The 18,978-nt window shown below is 46.8% G+C and overlaps 1 protein-coding gene across 1 annotated transcript in view; it reads right to left on the bottom strand.

The window, feature by feature from the left end:
• LOC144931718 (intermembrane lipid transfer protein VPS13B-like) overlaps window positions 1-18,978 on the bottom strand; it is a 301,466-nt gene that overhangs the window by 218,369 nt on the left and 64,119 nt on the right. Inside the window, 5 exon segments of the mRNA XM_078855932.1 lie at window positions 2,882-3,060; window positions 7,645-7,766; window positions 10,547-10,738; window positions 13,845-14,014; window positions 17,047-17,238. Of these exon segments, the coding sequence (XP_078712058.1) occupies window positions 2,882-3,060; window positions 7,645-7,766; window positions 10,547-10,738; window positions 13,845-14,014; window positions 17,047-17,238 (855 nt within the window).

Genomic DNA, 18,978 nt, shown 5'->3' on the forward strand with positions numbered 1-18,978 from the left:
CGCATTCAATTGTCTACTGTGAATTGGCATGCGGTTACAGTTCAGTTCCATGTTCTGTTCAGTCCTCCACGTCTTTCCTTCATTAACTTTACCAGCCGCTGCCAACACGCATTTCAATTAACTACACAGAGCACCACCTGGCTAGTGTAATGTTAGACACACAGCTAGGATATACACACTCACACACACTTGGAAGTTAAATCAACATACGCCAATGCAACTGAGAAATATGAACGTGCTTGTTCGAACGATTCAGATATGCGCGGTGAAAATGGCATGGTCTTTAATTATCTCTGTTCTGACTGGCTGCTCTGTTTAATATGACGACGACTAATTTGTGCACTGTTTTTACAAAAATATTTACAGCCCTTTGCCAATCCAGTGCTAGATGGTCTCCTCGGAGGGTTTCCACGCTGGTCAGTACGAGTAGGTGAACGTGAGAGGGGTTTCCAAGGACAGATTAAGATTTGACTCACCACTGATGCCAGCCACGGCCGGGTATTAAACTCAGTTCACCAGGTTCATGGCGCAGTGCGCTAACCACTGCACCACCACTCCCCGCTCAAAACGTATGCGTACCTCAAAGTGCATTCCAGCCTGGCACAAGCGCTTTGGTGACATCACCGTCACTTCGCCGTGAACGGAGGCTGCTGATGTTGTTGTACCCATAATTAAATCACATTAAATATACGTAGAATAAATCCGTGAACAGCAAACGATATAATTCGCTTACTCGGCGTGTATCTCCGTGCGATCACTCGTGATGCGTGAACACCACAACATCATTTCTAGATTAGAAGTTTTCGTGACTGCAAGGATTCATACTCTTTGGTTTTTTCGGTAAAGTCACGTAGGTAAAAAAGGACACAAGCGTCCTTCTTCAGGTCGGGACAACTTAGCGAAAGCACACCGCTTAGCACACCTACGTGACTTTACCGAAAAAACCAAAGTGAACACCACAACATCGCCGCACCTTGAGATTCGTTTTCGGAGTGTTCCTGCTTTGGAGGGTTGTTTCATTTTGACTCACCGTGCACGCGATAGAACAGAAGCGCACCGAGAAAAGCCACACACACAGAGGGTTTAAAAACACCACAACTCACGCGGTGCAACGACCTACTTGCTGCACTGCCGACCGTTCTGGGTGTGACTCGAAAGAGAGTTTCTCGCCGACATTACCACGGTGTGGTTATGAAGAAGCCCCGCCTTGAACTTTGCCAATACACCATCAAGGTACACAATGGTCGTGTTATGGTGCAGCGATCAAAGTCAATTAAATAAACTCGTGAAGCGTGTGAGAATTTGTTATTTGAAAATTATGCAAATGCCTTCAAAGCTTCTATGCAAATGTTTTGTTGAGGCGAACCGGAGCGAACCAAGTTAAAAAAAGGGACGATAATAAGTGAGAAAAAAGGTACAAATGAGATGGAACAAATTAAATTTAAAAAAGTATCATTCCTTAAGTTGAAGTGTGATCCTGAATCGTGACAAATCATCAAAATTGCCGAGGGGGTGAATGCTACAGGCCTAGTAAGTGTAGCGATTTAACTGCATGCAGCCAGTAACTATTCCCTTCCCCTGCGATTGAATGAATTACCACAAATTGGAGTAACGGGTCGACTTAAGAATCTGTGTTTTTCACTATTGCAGTGAACACACGTTGGCTTCTCGTGGCAGCAGTGGCCACATTAACCCATTGCATACAAGGGACACCAAGGGGAAATAATACAGGTGGGAACGTCCTGGTTACACCAGCCCACAGGGGATTATTGTGTCCGTCCGTCCGTCGTGCAGGGAGGGGCTGGGTGGGGAGGGTGGCGAGGGGCTGGGTGGGGAGGGTGGGGTTGGGTGGGGAGGGTGGGGCTGGGTGGGAGGGGTGGGGCTGGGTGGGGAGGGGCTGGTCACCCCGTGGTGTCCTTATAAACTCAACGTTTAACCTACTCACGCCGGCTTGTGCCCGCCCTCACAGTCGGGCATATTTTCGGAATACACCACGCCGCCGTTGACCCTGGCCATTGACCGAGCAACCCAACGTTCCTACCAGCTCCCTCCGCAGGAATGTGTTAAGATTATCACGCGATGTAAACGCCCTGAGATCAAGAATGAATGAAAAACAGACACGTTTGTTTCATGGCTTCTGTAATGGTCTCCAACATACATTTGTCCTTGGAAGTATTTGGTATAAGCAATGACGGCATCACGTTTCAAAGCCGCACAACGGCACGACGTCGCAACATGACTTCACACGTGGGGTAATGACATCATCAGGAGAGGAATGCACTTCATTTCAGCACAGATCAGTGTGACTGGCTTTCCATCGCGCAAGTCACTTAACAATAACATTGCATTCACATTGGATCATCATTAAAAGAGTTGTCCTGCCTCCCCACAAAGACGGTCAACCGCATCGCGCTTTTTCAGATGCGCTTCTGCGACTGTCTGGAACACTCTTCCTTCTGATGTTAAAAATCCACTGGAGCAATGCACTTTTAAATCATCTATATTAAAAAATAAATATTCTTTTTTGTTTAGTTAGTTTTTCATCCCTCGCACCTCCGATGAGCACGGTTGGCTACGCACGGTGCGATAGAATTCTCGATTTGAAGTTTTCATGACTGCAAGGATCCATACTCGTTGGTTCTTTCGGTAAAGTCACATAGGTGGGAAAAAAAATTATAATACATTTTTTTAGAAAAATGTAGTTATTTTATATTTTATTTTTTATTTTTTAAAAATCACCCACGTGACTTTACCGAAAGAACCAAAGAGTATGGTGCGATATAAGTTCAACGTACACACATACATTACACAGACGGACGGAGCGAATGCCTTGACGATTGCTAAATGTCGTGACAAAAAAAAGTATGCAGCGTGTACGTACGTGCGTGAGCGAACACATCGTGAAGGAGCGTCTCTTCCGCCGCTCCTCGGGCCGCCCCTCCCGGGCTCCAGCTGTGTGCGATGGCCTCGAGGAGACGCGTCTGGGCTCGCGTGGCCCTCAGCGACAGGCTGGGCAGCTCAAAGATGCCCTCTGTCACGGGCAGCATGGCCCTCTTGGTCCTGCCAAAGAAAAAAAAAACACACTCGCTGATTCTTTGCGGAGCTAAATAGCCGGCCTTTAATGAAGAGCTCCGTCTGTAGAAAGGTTGTAACGTGCGTATATTTTTCCTCCTTAAAAAGATTCATTAAAAATCCCTGCAATTTGGGTTTTTTCCTACTGATTATTGCGAAAACATCGCTAGAAATTTAGCTGTAAAAATAGAGCGGCTTAACTTTGTTGCATGAATAATGAACGTGGTTGAATAAACATTGTTCACAGATTGCCCGTAGCCAATGCTTGATACGGACGGAATATATATGAAAATTACTCTTTGCTTTGTTTGCACTTTCAGCTTGAGAAATATTATCAAGCTAGTGAAACAATCTCTAATAGCGCATCGTCAATCCATTACACTTCGCCATATGAAATAGATTTACAATAAAGGGATTTTTAAATATATATGAAATGTGGTTTCTGACGATGCATGTCCACAGGCTACACGCATCTGCTTGAAATATGCAGCGGATGAAAATGACTTAAAGACTTGCCATGTACTTTTAAACATCGTTAATTCTGCGTCCTCTCACCAGATATCGTCAACAATGGTAAGTACCCACGATGCATCAAGTGCCGTCAACATTACCTCAGTATATTTTCAACAAGGCAGAGTACATTTTCTGTCACATAACACCTGTAATGATGATATTGTCCTTAAAAGAGCTGACCTCTTGCACCAAATATAATTTCAGGATCATTCAAGATGTCCCTAGTCATACATCATCATCATCAATCTCCTGGCAAAGGTGAATGTGTTTTTCTTTAATTAAATGTTTAAATTTAAGCGGGCAAAGTGTGCAAGTATCATCTTATGTTTAAGAATGTTGTGGACTACGCGATGCTCTGCTCGATGCAGCAGGCGCATGTCTAGGAATGTTCTAACTGTGTCACTTTCGCAAATGAGACTGTCCTGGTCACTCTTTTCACATGTCCACCTGGTCAAACAAATCAACTTGAACTTTGCATCGATGTAGTTTGGGTTGTTAAGGCACCAAACACGACTGTCTTCCCATGTGAGCTTCTGTTAAATGTACTCAAAAGGAGGCTGCAGGCATTGTTGATGTTTTCTTAAAATTATATTTCACTTTGGCCACAAGCTTCAGATAAATAATGCATGACAATGTATCGGATAATGGCCTCTACATCAACACTTGGAGCATGCAATTTATATGCCTTAAAGTGTTTGTCATAGGCAATCAAACTAACATATTTTTCTATTCTCAGAACCGTAATCAACTCCAATTAATAGATAAACCCAAACCAAATATCGTGATTTTTTTTGTGGTTTGCTGGCATCTGTGGCATGTTCCAGAATGTTAACTCACTACACTCACGAACCTGGTTTAATCACAGATGCTTGCCTGGACTAGAACCCAGGTTTCTCAGAGGTGCTCGCTCAATGACCATCACGGAAGCACAAGTCCTCAGAGCCACCCAGCCACCTAGGCTGGGAGGTCCTTCTGCCTTGTGCTGTCCATGCAAAGCATGACCTCACCCATTAAAGCCAGGGACCAAGTTTTCATCCCACATGGTCATCCGCTGCCTGTGGCCCTCTTTCTGCTCAATCGCAATGCACAAACAAACCGCAGCCAATCCAAATATCAGCCCCGATTCCCACCGCAGCGAACAACAAGCTGATGCCACGTAAAACGTGCCAAAGCTAGGTTACTGCAGGGTAGGAAAGAGACACCACTAAAGCAGCATCTGCGACTCCCAACCGTTTTTTTTAATTCCAAATTACAGCCGATAAAACGCACGTAATTTATGGAAAGGAAAACAATCGACAAAACGGTGCTTTACAATTTGCTGAAACTCACTGCAATATAATTTGGCCACTTGGGCAAGCTTGGCAGCCCACGGGCCAAGGGATGAGCTCTGTGTTATAGGCTTAAATTAAAAGGAGTCACTTGCCGAGTAATACATGTTTTCTCAGCTGGAATTAAAACTTAAAAGTGATGAATGGTTTTCAGTGGATAATGGGTCAAGTCCAATTCGAATGTTTGCTGTACAAGAAAAATGATAAAATAACGGACTACCTTGAAAGATGCAACTGATATCCGGTGTACGACTTTCTAATACACGAGCAGACTTCCTATGAACCTTAGTTCCGTATTTTATTACCAACTTCTTACTCTCTCTGGTCCTATTATATTAACCGTGATTAATGGTCATATAAATACACAAGCGCGCTCTCTTCCATAACGGAAAACAGATTACATCGGCAAATTGCCCATCCACAACACTATCCATACACATCTGACGGAATCCTCTCCACGTTTATAAGAGAGCACAAAAAGTTCCTGAAACACTGACGTGCACATCGAGTGGAGTCATTCGTTTTGTCCATCCAACCGAACTGCCTACCTCCTCCGTTTCGACCTTCCCTGCAAAACTGCAGCTGGAGTCACATATGGAGCCGCAGTGAATATTTTGACGGCAACGACCGTATGGATCCGTCAAGCGCTTTCCAAAACTAAAAAACGCGTGCAAAGCCGTAATGCCAAACATCAGTTGTACATTTCAACGTCGTCAGTTTAAAAACCTTTTTTTAACAACTGTACCTCGGCACTTCTCAGAACACCAGAGATTCATATGGGCCACTTTCAGAACGATTTAACCTAAAGCAACGGTGTTTTTTTTTTAACGGAAATAAACATTTGCTGCAGAACGAAATAGGTTTCAATGCAGGCCTTCTTTATGGTTACATTTTCAGCGCTGGGTAAATATTGAAAAGTGTTATTCTTCCTTTATAAAATAATGTACATTATGTGTTATATATGTATATATGTTCACGTGTTTGAGGTAAGTAAAAGCCACTTAGTGTCAGGCGCTTAAAAAAATGTACATAAAAATTTGTATTTGAAAAATGTCATATTTGAATTCAACACAGCCAACGGCGGTATCAACAATTATTTAGTTTTATTTCGATGCAGCAATCTTAAAAACATCCAGAAACAAACTTTCATAGGCCTATGCTCGAAAATGTTAAATGTGCTCCCGACAAAATGTACGGGATACAAAATCAAATAAAAAATACAAATAATATTTGTTTTAAAAATATTTGTTGCATGGTTATATTTGTGCCAAGTTTCACTTTTTTAGTGCTTCGACAACGTCATCCCGCACCTCCGAGAAGCACGGTTGGCTATGTATGGTGCGAAAGAAGTTTAACATACATGCATACATGTGTAGTGACTGATTTCAGAGACACTATGAGTAGGAGGCACTCTATTTATTAACAGCCTTCACAGTCCACACAAAGCAACCACAGCTCCCAGTCAGCACAGCTGGCAGGCTGCCTGACTGACGACGCCGAGAAGACGCAGACGGAGACTCCAGCAGCACGACGAGGGGATCCCGCTCCAGGCGACAGCCCCGAGCTCCCGCTCGGGGTCCCCTTTTATCCTCCCAGCGTGGCCTCGCTCCGCCCCAGCCATGCCCCCTTTCTAGAACCTACTACCGGGTTCCCGGGCTTCTCCAATGTGCCCCCTCTGTAACCTTTCCCCTACAACCCTCTCTCTGGTTTATCACGTGACCTGCTGACAGACAGGGCTGCTGCAACTGTAGATCCCCTTCTCTGCCAGCAACCAGCGTTGTGCTACGTAGTGACCCATTCCATGTCACTACACATGCATACGTTAACTTTACATCAGTCACCCCGCCAGTCGCTCACTCACTCACTCATGGCCGTCTATATCACAGCGAGGCAAGTGGAAACTCGTACACTGTTATCTCATTGGCTTGCTGTTACTGGCCACAACTGACTCTTTTTGATGTGGCCGTCCAAAACAAGGCCGGTGTGCCTTACACGGAGAGGATGGTGCTATGATCGTGTGACATGCAAGGCACGATGGGGAGGACAGATGCTATGGCCACAATCGCGCCTTTCAATGTCGATAAAATCACTTCTCGCTTGCAGTAACATCGATCGTATTCGTGACCCTGGCCTGCGTGTATTTTTCCATCTGATGAGATTCTCATCATTTAGAAACGGCATTAGAAATTAAGTTGTTTTCGTGCATGTTTTTCCTAATTAATGATTGGCAAAAAAGCATGATTTTATTACAAGAAAAAGTAGATTTAAAATATATATATACAGGGTGGCCCAAAAGTGAGGACATATAGAGTTATTTTATTTATTTTAACACGTGCATTAAAACATTTTAATGTTTTATTATGTAAGTTCATATTTTATCTATTTTCATTATTAATATCTATTCTTCTTCTTCATGTGAGGTCATCTTAAATCCGTCACTTATAAAACTCGACCAAGAACCCTCAATGAATTTAGACAAAATATAATTGATGAATGTTTAAATATCTTTTCAAAAAGTTCAAAATAAAGTTCAAAAGGGAATGCGTGCACACCTTAATCGTAATACAAGTCAGTTAAATACTTCTTAAAATGAATTAAATAACCCGATGTGATGTGTTAAAATAAATATAATAACCCAATGTGTCCTGACTATTGGAGCACCGTGTATATGGCTGCGTGTAGGAATGAATGGCATAACGCCGCAAGAATGGAGCACAGGTGAATCGCCTACCAGTACATGGGCAGCTGCAGCAGCTTGATGTACAGGGCTGGACTGAAGGCTGGGATGATGGGCACGGGCGGGTGAGCCAAGGACGCGTTCAGGCAAACGAGATCGGCTCTCAGTCCGAACACCTGAGGGATGAGACCACCAAGCAGCGCTCAACGTGCGAACGCTGCAAGCCAACGGAGCGTCCCCGGTAACGATCGAATTCCTCGCACCTCGCGTGAGTCATGGCTGCACTCTCGCTACGCCTGCTCATGGGATATCGCTTGGCAGAGCTGTGCGTGGCTTGCGGGGGGGGGGGGGTGTACAGGTCCGCGCGTGTGTCCCGTAAGCACCATGTGTGTGTGTTTGATGATAATATAGGGGAGCGGTTAGCAAGCTGCACTACGAGCCGGGCGACCTGAGTTCGATTCCCGCTCACGGCCAACATCAGTGACAATTATCTGAACCGGTTCTGGGCCAACCCTAGGTCGACTCAGCCTCAAATGAGTACTTGGTGCAGTGTGTAAACATCACCACTCAGGAGACAAAGACGGCAGGGCATGGTGTTGGCCATGCCAACCTTCATAGGTGCTTGCTAGCAACACTTGCCCTAACTATCTGTTAAGGCTATACGGGGGATCTTTGTGTTCGATGACAATATAGCACATAGCCTGGCACACGCGCCGTGGTGACGTCACCGCCACTAAGTGGCGAATGGCGGTTGAGGTTGTTGTTGACAATACACTTTGCGGAGAAAGTGTTACGTATATTTTGTCTTAAAAATAAGCATGCCTTTCAATTACAGTACTTGTACAGCTATTGCTCTATTTGCCAATTAACAGTTAAATTAAGGAGCATTACCACTCTGTGTTGTAGCTCGTGGGGTTATTTGACTATAATTCACCATGCCGGTTAGCACCGGTTGGCGGAGGCTGTGAGCACAGATCGTGAAACATAGTACAGTACAACTGATTATTGCTGCACCGCCTTCTGTCGACAATGTCAGTGCTCGCCCATCCAAGCTCTATCCAGGCTCAACCCTGCACCGTGTCAAAGATCCTACGGGGTCGGCTGCATTCTGTGTGATTCGGTCACGCGAAAATCACGTTGCCGTAAATGCTCGGAATGCAACCACGATTCCATTGAGGAATCGATTCTTTCCTAACCGTGTGGTGAATGCGGTGGTCTCGAGTGCACGTAGGGGGTCAACATCTTCAAATCAAAGCACAATGTTTGTTTTAAACGTACCGCGATTCAATGTACATGTACACATCGTGAGCTTTAACATACATGTATCGATGAATTAACTGATCTCTTTGGTTCTTTCGGTAAAGTCACGTAGGTATAAAATAAAATAAATCACGACGTTTCGATCGCAACACAAGCAGTCGTCCTCAGGCGAAAAAAATATAATCCAGTAGTGGATTATATTAAAAATATAATCCACTACTGGATTATATTTTTTTGTGTTGCGATCGAAACGTCGTGATATATTATTTTTAGTTTTATTAAATTTTTCTACCTACGTGACTTTACCGAAAGAACCAAAGAGTATGGATTCCTGCAGTCACGAAAGCTTCAAATCAAGAATTAACCGATCCTTCAATACAGCTTAACGGTAAAGAAAATACCGGCCACAACATTCAACTCACAATCGGAAAGTTTCAACCGAAAAGACAAAGAAATCGCTATCCTTCTGGGACACGTAAAATTACTTCCACTTTCTAAGAAGTCAACAAGTCATTATCGTATGAGTACTCTCTCCTATGCCTTAGGAAAATATATTTTTTAGGAGGTTGACAATGCACAGATTCATTTATTAAGATTGATTGTTACGCTCGTGATGCGTGCATTCAATCGCTTACGCAATAATTTGCTTTTATGATACAATTATTTGTGTACATTCAGGTTACCTCCGCAACCACTAGAGGTGCTACATTTACACTTACAGAGAAAAAAAACGGTCTCGAATTTAAATATACATTTCACTGCATCAATAAAAGGCCGAATCGTTAAGTTGCTTGGGTGCTTAGCTCACAAACGGTTGCAATTAAAACATCCCAGTTCGGAATCAACTCAGCCTTTAATCTGAATAGGACTGATACATCTTCTTGGTTCTTTCGGTAAAGTCACGTAGAATGGAAATAATAACCTGGCCACAAATGATAACTGTGAGAATTATTATTATGTTTAATTTTTATTATTTTATTATTTCCATTCTACGTGACTTTACCGAAAGAACCAAGAAGATGAATCCCTGCAGTCACGAAAGCTTTAAATCGAGGACTGATACATTTGCTACCACTTTATATGAAGTTAAATGGTGGATATACTACGAACCCATTTGCCAGCGCCTTGGGAATGCGCTGCTCTCCGATGTGTTTTTGGGTTGTGACGCTTGTTATTCGGCACATTGTCCAACGTTTTGATCCACGTGCTGAAGAAGCTCCTAGGCAGCAGCACCACGGGAACGTGGAATCTCTTCCGCTAACTCTGGGCCACCAACAAAGACTTTTAATCTGACCAATTTTTAAAATTTATTTTACCAGGCAAGGCCCACTGAGCTATACAGCTCTTTTTCAGAAGCGATCAGGTCAAAAATCATAACTCAACAAAGTGGCTTATCATGCGGACATGTGTAGAAGCCAAATACTCTGAACGCGTGTTTTCCAAATGTGGAGGGAAAAACCGGGCGGGACCCGGAGAAAAATCCACACGACCACGGGGATAACACACAAACTCAAAACATACAGGCATCAGGGTCAGGATCGAACCCACGACCTCCTTGTATACCAGGCGAGGCAGTTAACATCTCGCCACCAACGAGTGCCACATCAACATCCGGTGATTCCGCTTTGCCTTGACCTTCAATTCAACTTCGCGTCCGTGTCTACCGTGGCCCCGGCGCCGGCCACACCGGCGGTACCTTGAGGTAGCAGTGCACGTAGCAGTGGTGCAGGAGGCTTCGCGAGGGCTGCGACAGGCTGCTGAGCGTCCTGGCGAGGCGGCGCGGGTACATGGGGGTGCAGTGCTCCAGGTTGACGCGGTCCACGTGCAACGCGAACGCCGGCAGGGAGCGCGACGCCGGAGGCCTGGCCCCGAGGGCACCCGCACCCACCTGGGTTCGTCGGGCCCGGTCGGGGGAGGAGAGGGAAAGAAAGAAAAAAACCCGCACGCCGCACAGCCAGGCTCATTTCTGACTGATTCACGGCCAGGGCGGTTGTTAAACGGATCTGTTTTTGTTCAATTACGAATCCACCTTGCCTTGCAGCTCGCCTTGCATTGTGTCTGGACCCCACATGGAAGCCTCATGTGATCGGATGATTGAGGGGCTCCCCAATTGCCCCATACGGCAGGCTCACTTATGGACCGTTGCCTGCTGGTGTGCAGCTCATTAGCGCTGGCATAGCGAGCGGACCCATGGTGATTTTCTCTGTTTGTATGGCAAGGTGGTTAAGGAGCCTGTGACGGACAGCCAAATGATTTTAACACTCCGAATAGGAATACATCATCTTTGACAAGACCAAATGATGTGAATATTATAATCCTTCAAGAAAAAACACACTCATGCAAAGAGTAATTTTATCATCTATGAGCTGATTTGAGTTTTTTATACGTATATTTTACCACGCCAGTCAAAATGAAGGGTGTTTTCCGATGAGTATATGCTTGCTGATGCCATAGGAGTGGGAAGACACTTCAACTTACTGAGTAAATATTTAGGAAATATTTAACCATTTTTCTGGAGGCCCTTTATAAGCCTAACCAACAGTGAGGATATGTTTAAGCATAATTAAATAGTTAAGGAGGGAAAATCAAATTAATTTCCGTATTACTATTTCATTAACGTTCCAACATTGTATGGCTACATGTTCTCAATTTCATTTGACTTTGTATGTTGCGTGTGTGTGTGCCTGTGTGTGTATGTCTTTGTGTGGAGCGGTTGTGTAGCAGCTAGCGCGCTGCGCTACGAACCCAGCTACCAGAATTCGATTCCCGCCCACAGCCAACGCCAGTGACGATTATCTGAACAAGTCCTGGTCCTCCCCTAGGTCGACTCAGTCTCAAATGAGTAGCTGGTGCGGTGTGTAAACTTCGCCACTTGGGAGACAAAGGCGGCCAGGCGTGGTGCTGGCCACCCATCCCCTTGTGTGCCGTGCCGGCCTTCATTGGTGCTTGCTAACAGCACTTGCCTCGAAAGTCTGTTAAGGCTACACGGGGGGTCTTTGTCTTTTTTTCTCTTTGTGTATATGTGTGTCTATGCGTTGTGAGAGATTCATTTTTTGTAAGTAGTACAGTGCACGCAGATGCATTTTCAAAACCAAGCCAAATACCTTGAGTTAACGTTGCCACTTTGCATCGACGTTTCCCGACAAATGAAAATAAACAGCCATCAAAACCTGCTACATTTTACCTGCCGAACCGACCCACGTAATCTCCAAAGCAAATGCTCGTAATGAAATAAATATGCGGCCGTCAGCAACTATTTTATCGATGCGCCATTGCTTTTGGTCATTCGTATGAAAACGACAACATCACGCACGCTGAGAGACATTCGAGATAGCATATTAAGCGAGATTATTTTTGTTTCTTCAAGCGTTCTCATCATTTTTGGTGGTTTCACCGACCTATTCTTAATGCTCGAGTGATGCAGACACGCCCACACTCCATTCACCTCAAAGTGACAGGTCAAAACTGATTGAACGCAGCAGGCAGATTTGCCAAGCACAATTATGAAATAATAGTTCTTGTTGAATTGCAAAGGCTTTTGAAAAATTTTACGTAAGATTGTCACTTCGTTTTCTGTAACAGCAATATGGGTATACACATTTAAGACTGCGGCAATAAAAAGTCGTGTTGCTTTAAAAAGGGATTTGCAGATGTGAAAACCACAGGGCATAAATAAAACGGCATTTGCGGTCACTGTAACAACATTTGCATGTTTGTCCGGCAAGACAAGAGGTCGTTTTTAGATGCCTTTTATTTTTACACGCAGAGACTTAACAAGGACCGTGATTATAAATCAGGCAATCGTCAGCCCCAAGCAAAAAAAAAAGCTGGGAAACTGGGATGGTTTATTTTTTTGGGAACCTAAGCATGGCACCAACAACTCGAGAAATTCTTAGCAACCGAAGGCATCGAAACTCAAACAAACGCATGCGTGCCCTTCGGGGAGGTGTTTCTGGGAGCTGGCACGTACACTGCGCTTGCAACTTCACATCAAAGCACATGTGGTTTCGGACGGTTCCAAAACCTCCGCAGGAGAGCCGTGTTCATCGCACAGCCCTGGCTGTCCATTGGTGGAGTACAGTACAACTCGGCTGCATGCAATCCCGCACACGAGCCGGGCACCCCCCACCTCCGCCCCTGATTATTCTGTATGTTTTCGCATGCTGAGTATGTACACCACAATTGCCTCCTGTGACTAACACTTTGGCTCTTTTGCAGCTGCACACTTTGGCACAACAGCCTGCCAGGATAAGGACTGCTTCCACTCTGCAGATTTTTTTGTATTTCTTTTTTTATTTTCCGAGGCAACGCTGGGTTTTATGCGCCTTTCGTTGACATCGGTACCTCTTTTTATGTCACTCTGCGGATGGTCGAATTGTTTGCAGTTCACTATTTATTTGTTTCATTTCGCGAAGGCCTCCCACCACCACCCCCTTTTGTTTTAAAAGACACCCGTTGTGTTTCGTTTGCAAAAAGATAAAAGCAGCTGCTGGTCAACAGAGCAAATTTAGATTGACGCACCTTACCTAGGGTTAAGAAATTGCCGTGTGACCTCGCCGTGAAGTGACCCTGGAGGCCACTCGCGAGAGAAAGAGAAGAAAAAACGACTCGGGGGGGGGGGGAGGGGAATTCATGTCCGAGCACTCGCATGTGAAGAGGGACTCAGAATCAGCATCTGCTTTTATCCTGGATGAATCCGAATGAGCTACGGAGCCCTTTTTCACAGATGTCCATTAGGGGTGGCGGGTCAAAAAGTTACAACAAACGATGCAAAAAAAGAATGGCAGGGGTGCTAAGGAAAGGAAAGGTAAGCAAGCCATTAAAAATAAATGCGTAAAACAGATCAAGCGTGCAAGTTCAAATTGTGTAAGTACACCAATTCCAAACCTTGGGCAAGGCATCAAAAAGAACAACAACAAAAAAACTGTCCCAGACCCCGCCGAGACAACACGCAAGTCCCCCTCCATGAAACGGGGGCGTGAACGCGCAGTTACCTGGCCCGAGAAGTACTGCGGGAAGATTCTGTCGAGGAGGTTGAACTCTGCGATGGGCACGGTGAGGCTGACGCTCAGGACGGTGAGGCAGGTGGTGCGGACCGGGATGAACTCCTCCAGGGAGGCCACCTCCTCGGGGCTGGGCGGCACCCGGGCCTCCTCCACCAGCTCTGTAGCCGACGATGACGAGAATACACGAGCAGCGATAGCATCCCTCACGCGAACAAAGACAAAGATCCACCCCACGCCCCCCCCCCGCCCATATAGCCTTTAATAGGCTGTTCGGGCAAGTGCCGTTGGTGAGCACCTATGCGATCCGGTACAGCGCACGGAGGAGAGGGTGGCCAGCCAGCACCATCCACGGGCGCCTTTCTCTCCAAAGTGACAATGTTTACGCACCACACCGGGGTACTCGTTTGAGACGGAGTGGAGCTTGGGGAGGCCCAGAACCGGTTCAGTTCATCATCACGGGTGTTGGCCGTGATCAGGAAACGAATTCTGGTCGCCGAGTTCATAGCGCAGCGTGCTAACCGCTACGCTACTCACCTCCACACAAAGACAAAGATCCCCCGTATAGCCTGAACAGACTGTTGGGGAAAGTGCTGTTAGCGAGCACCTATGAATGCCAGCACAGCACACGAGGGGGTGGGTGGCCAGGACCACGCCCGGCCGCCTTTGTCTCCCGACTGGCGATGTTTACACACCGTACCAGGTACTCATTTAAGGCTGAGTCGACCTAGGGGAGGCCCAAGACCAGTTCAGATAATCGTCGCTGGTGTTGGCCGTGAGCGGGAATCGAACTCAGGTCGCCGGGTTCGCAAGCGCGGCGCAAAGACTGGGCATTGCAATAGAAATGGAGTGAGAAGGTTGAGAAAAACTACGTAGATTTTTTGCGATTGTGATGTACAGCTCCCCGTCATGTCTGACTGTTCGCACCACATGCTGGCGAGCTTCTGCAATGAACGTCGAGCTCTTGGGTGCGTGCACAAGTGCCGAAGTTGATAAGCAAAATCAAGGTGCCCCCCACGTCGAACGCTCGCCAGAGCTGGAAAACTCCGTACACTCGTGGGGGAGAACGTGTAACTGCTCGATTCAGCTCCCGGCGCTCCCAGGCAAGACGTTCACACCGAGTAGATACGTTAATAATAAAATAAGCTTTTCAGAATTATTCATTTTTTTTCTTTCCTCATTTGCCCCAAATGTTCCACCAATTGTGCAACTGACACCATGTCATGACACGGAGACATATCTGGTGCAGTGCATGGCCCTGTTAGGATAATGGCTTGCGGAAGGAGATCACATAGACCTACTTCTGAGATTCCGTTCGCGTGATTTTACTTACGAATACCAAGGGCGCCGTGTTTTCTGACAAGCCCTGCTACACAGCGGTGAAACTGGAGTTACATCGAATTTTCACAGTTTGGAAATGTTACACAAAAACAATAATTTACAACGGGATTTTTTTTTTCTTTGCACGGGCACCAGAGTCCAGGCTCGTGGTCGTCAACTCGCCACGCACACTCGGGCAACCCTGGGATTGGTCACAGGCAGACGAATCTCGGGCATTGAAACCCAGGAGGGTGGCGGCGCTGGCTCCGTAGCGCCCGAGTCGCCCCAGCCACCTCAACGCTTATGCTTCTTGACGTTCACACTCTCACAAGTGCTGGCATCGCCAGCGGTTGTGATAAACGGACAGAGCCGGCACCGCCTTGGCAGCTGCAGAAAAGCGGTTCCAGACTCGGGGGGGGGGGGGGGGGGGTCTGTCCCGCACAAACACTGCACAACCATTAAAGGGGCCCTGTAAGTCTCCGGGCGGAATGCGCCAAGAAGATTTTCGTGAAGTGGCTTTTATTTCTTGTGTTTTATATCAGAAGGGCCCAATCCGAACTCTGCAACATTGGAACAAAATGAGTTCGCACGGGGCATCGGCAGTGCACGCTGCTGGCGCGTTTGGTCCGTGACATTGAAGGATTGCTGTGCAGCATTAAATGTGCTGGAATAAAATTAGCACCCCCTGAAAATGTGGGATGATTCAGTCTGAGCCCTGTGGAGTTCATGTTGAAATCGACAACAACGTCGTGTTTAGAGTGTCTGATGTCATACGCGCAAACACAATGCAAGCCTCTCTCTGTTCACGCATGCAAGCACGCGATGGCAATTTCTACCACAGTTGAAGCAGCAGCCAACGAACGTCATGCACTCAGGGGGGTTAAATCGTGCGAGCTGCACAACACCAACGGTGACTGATACCACCGCTTACTTATCCGAGTCGAACTAATTAATTTCAAGAAACTGCTACAGGCCAACTGGTTAGTGATTGCACGTTCTACACAAGAACATTCGCACGCCTCACGTAATATATAGTTGATGCATGATGCCCATTGCATATTCAGTGTGAAAGGGGCAAGCAGATAAACAGCTGACGATGACAATGCCAACGATGACGACAATAAATGATGACAATCGTTCTCATGCGCGTGACTCGATGAAAAGCAATTCGCAAGTCTACGTCCAATTTGGTTCACAAGAGATTTACTTTAGTTGAGGCGTGGGCAATTACTTTTGTTGAATTTTTCACAGTGGCCCAAGACTCTGTGGTCGACGGTCCGGCCGGGTTTTCTGCAATCGAACGCCAGGATTCCCTAGATTTCCCACGCGTGAGGGCATCTGTGGGATCTGCCGTTTGACGCGCGGGTTCGATCTTCAAGTGGACCATTGGTTCGGAGGTAGAGAATAAAGTCCAAAACTTATTTCGTGGGATCGGCGATCAGGTGCTTGTTCGGGACATATAGGGGTGTGGCGATACAAACACTTGGCTCAATTGAGAGGTGATATGCGCAAACACACCAAAAAGTATACCACTTAATTACGCAGACAAGAAAACGTGAAAGATACAATTAGGTGTTGCGAGGTACACTGTAAACGATACTGAAACTCTCCCGCCACATTGCCACACAGACACTGCTACGTGTGCATTTCCGCGATCGCATGCCGAGCTTTCTTCCAATGTCCCCTTGTGAATGTTAGCATGGCTGGCTTAGCATGGGCTGCGAAAGACGCTCAAAACATACGTGTGCACGTGCGTACGAGGTAAGCGGGCGGGATCTGAGTTGAAAAACGCGCGGGGATCGATTCTTTGAACTCGACGACGTACGCGCACAGCACAGCCCGCGTGAGACGGCGCCTTGCGCACAACACGTGCCTGGCCCGGGGCTGCTGTAGGCTTCGTACTCGTGGTCGAGCGCGCAGGCCACCATCTTGGCGATGCGATGCACCGAGCTGGCGTCGAGGCGCAGCTTCGTGGCGCCCAGCACGAAGCGCTTGAGCGACGATTCCCTGGGACGGGGCCCGTCGCCGGTCCTCCCGGGAGCTCCCTCCAAGGGGCCGCCAGCAACTGGAGGAAAGGAAAACCACCACCGGCCAACGCCACCCCCGCCCCGCCGCGGGCCACCGCCGCGTGAAAATGAAAACATTGAGACGATAAAACGCGCGGTGTTCTGCCCGGCTGAGTTTTACTCATCCCTGTGGGGTATCCACATTCACCGCGGACTGGCCCAAAATGAACAAAATAACGTACGCAACACCATACCGTGAGAATAAACGTGCAAATCTCGCAGCTAATCCAGATACATGTCCGCGAGTGGAACCAGAGTCTGTGGACGGAGTGTCAATAAAAATAATTTCATGTCAACCAGCGGTGGGGGGGGACCTGAGGCAAGCGGAATCAATATAGGCCCACAACTTCACTGCATACGGCCTGCCACTTCAAAACGACCACAAGTTACATATTTATCCGCAACTGCAAGAATATTGGCTGCACACTAATCGGGTACTTGAGGGTAATGTTTTCGACCCGGCAAGACCGTTTTTTTCTAACTTGAGCATGTTCGGTCAACTCTTGTCACCGCAAGAGCCTCTTAAAGTGAGAGAAGTAACGAAGATGTGTGTATGTGTGTGAAGGGTGTTGATACGTGCACCTGGCCTGGCACAAGCGCCGTGGCGACGTCACCGCCAGTTAGTGGCGAATGGTGGCTGTTGTTGCCGTCGTTGTTACGTGTCACGTTTGGGCCAGCAACGTAATAATTTAATAGCCCTATTCAGCCCTCGGGAAGACAAACTTTTCTCACCTCTGGTGTAAACCAAACTGAAATCCCCACAAGAGAAAATATCATTGTCGCCCGTTTTTTTTCTTTTCTTGCGTGCGAGCGCCGCATGGCACCAAAATGCATTGCAGCAGATTGCGCAAGCGGGCAATGAATATCGGGAGCATCGGCTTCTAGTAATTCACTGTGAAGCAGCCTGCATGTTGGTCCTCGGAGAGGCGACTGCTGCTCTTTGCCCCGCTCCACCACCTTTCTCTGCGTCTCAAGAATGTGCCGACTGGCGGCCCGTGGAGACGTTACAAATGTTGTGATGTTGAAATGTGCACGTGTAAAGGTTGGGGAGCCTTTCCCCTACATGTAACGCATTAAATGCGCAATGCACAAAGGCCAAATGACATGTGATACTGAAAAATGTTAATTGCAAACCCCAAGATGATTTTTTTTGGGGGGGGGGGGTGCAGGGAAGGGGGGAAAGTACTACTATTATTATGGGACAAATATAGCTGAAAATGATTAACCCAATAAAGGTATTGGTGTGGAGCAGTACAAATTGGTAGCCAAACTGTGGAAGAGCGTTATTCCTCGGTGGCACCCAGGGACCGCTGAGCATGCGTTGAGCCGGCTTTGCGGCGAGGCGTAAATTCGGGTGTGAGCTGCAGGTGGGCGTCCCGAGAGATGCACGGCTGAGTGATGAAGCCCTCAATCCGGCCACAATCATCGCTGCAAATTAAAATCTGCCCCAAAAACCACACCGTGTAAGAGCAGTGTGTCAGGAGGGGGGGTTGGGGGATTATGTACAATTACCCGTAATTGTAACGCCCGTCTGAGAGCGGGGGAGGGAGATTTGTCATGACCTGTCGTGCAGATGATTTATATAATGCCACGTTTTCAACGGCCGAGAAAAAACGGCCTTCTTGATGATAAAATAATTGGGTTAGCCTTGTCAGAACGACGAAAGGCGCCTTGAGTGATTACGCTATGAAAGATGTTGGAATAAAGTAGTGCACCGTACAATAAAATGTTCTAATTCT

This window comes from Lampetra fluviatilis, chromosome 4 (genome assembly GCF_964198595.1).
Source record: "Lampetra fluviatilis chromosome 4, kcLamFluv1.1, whole genome shotgun sequence".
NCBI lineage: Eukaryota > Metazoa > Chordata > Hyperoartia > Petromyzontiformes > Petromyzontidae > Lampetra > Lampetra fluviatilis.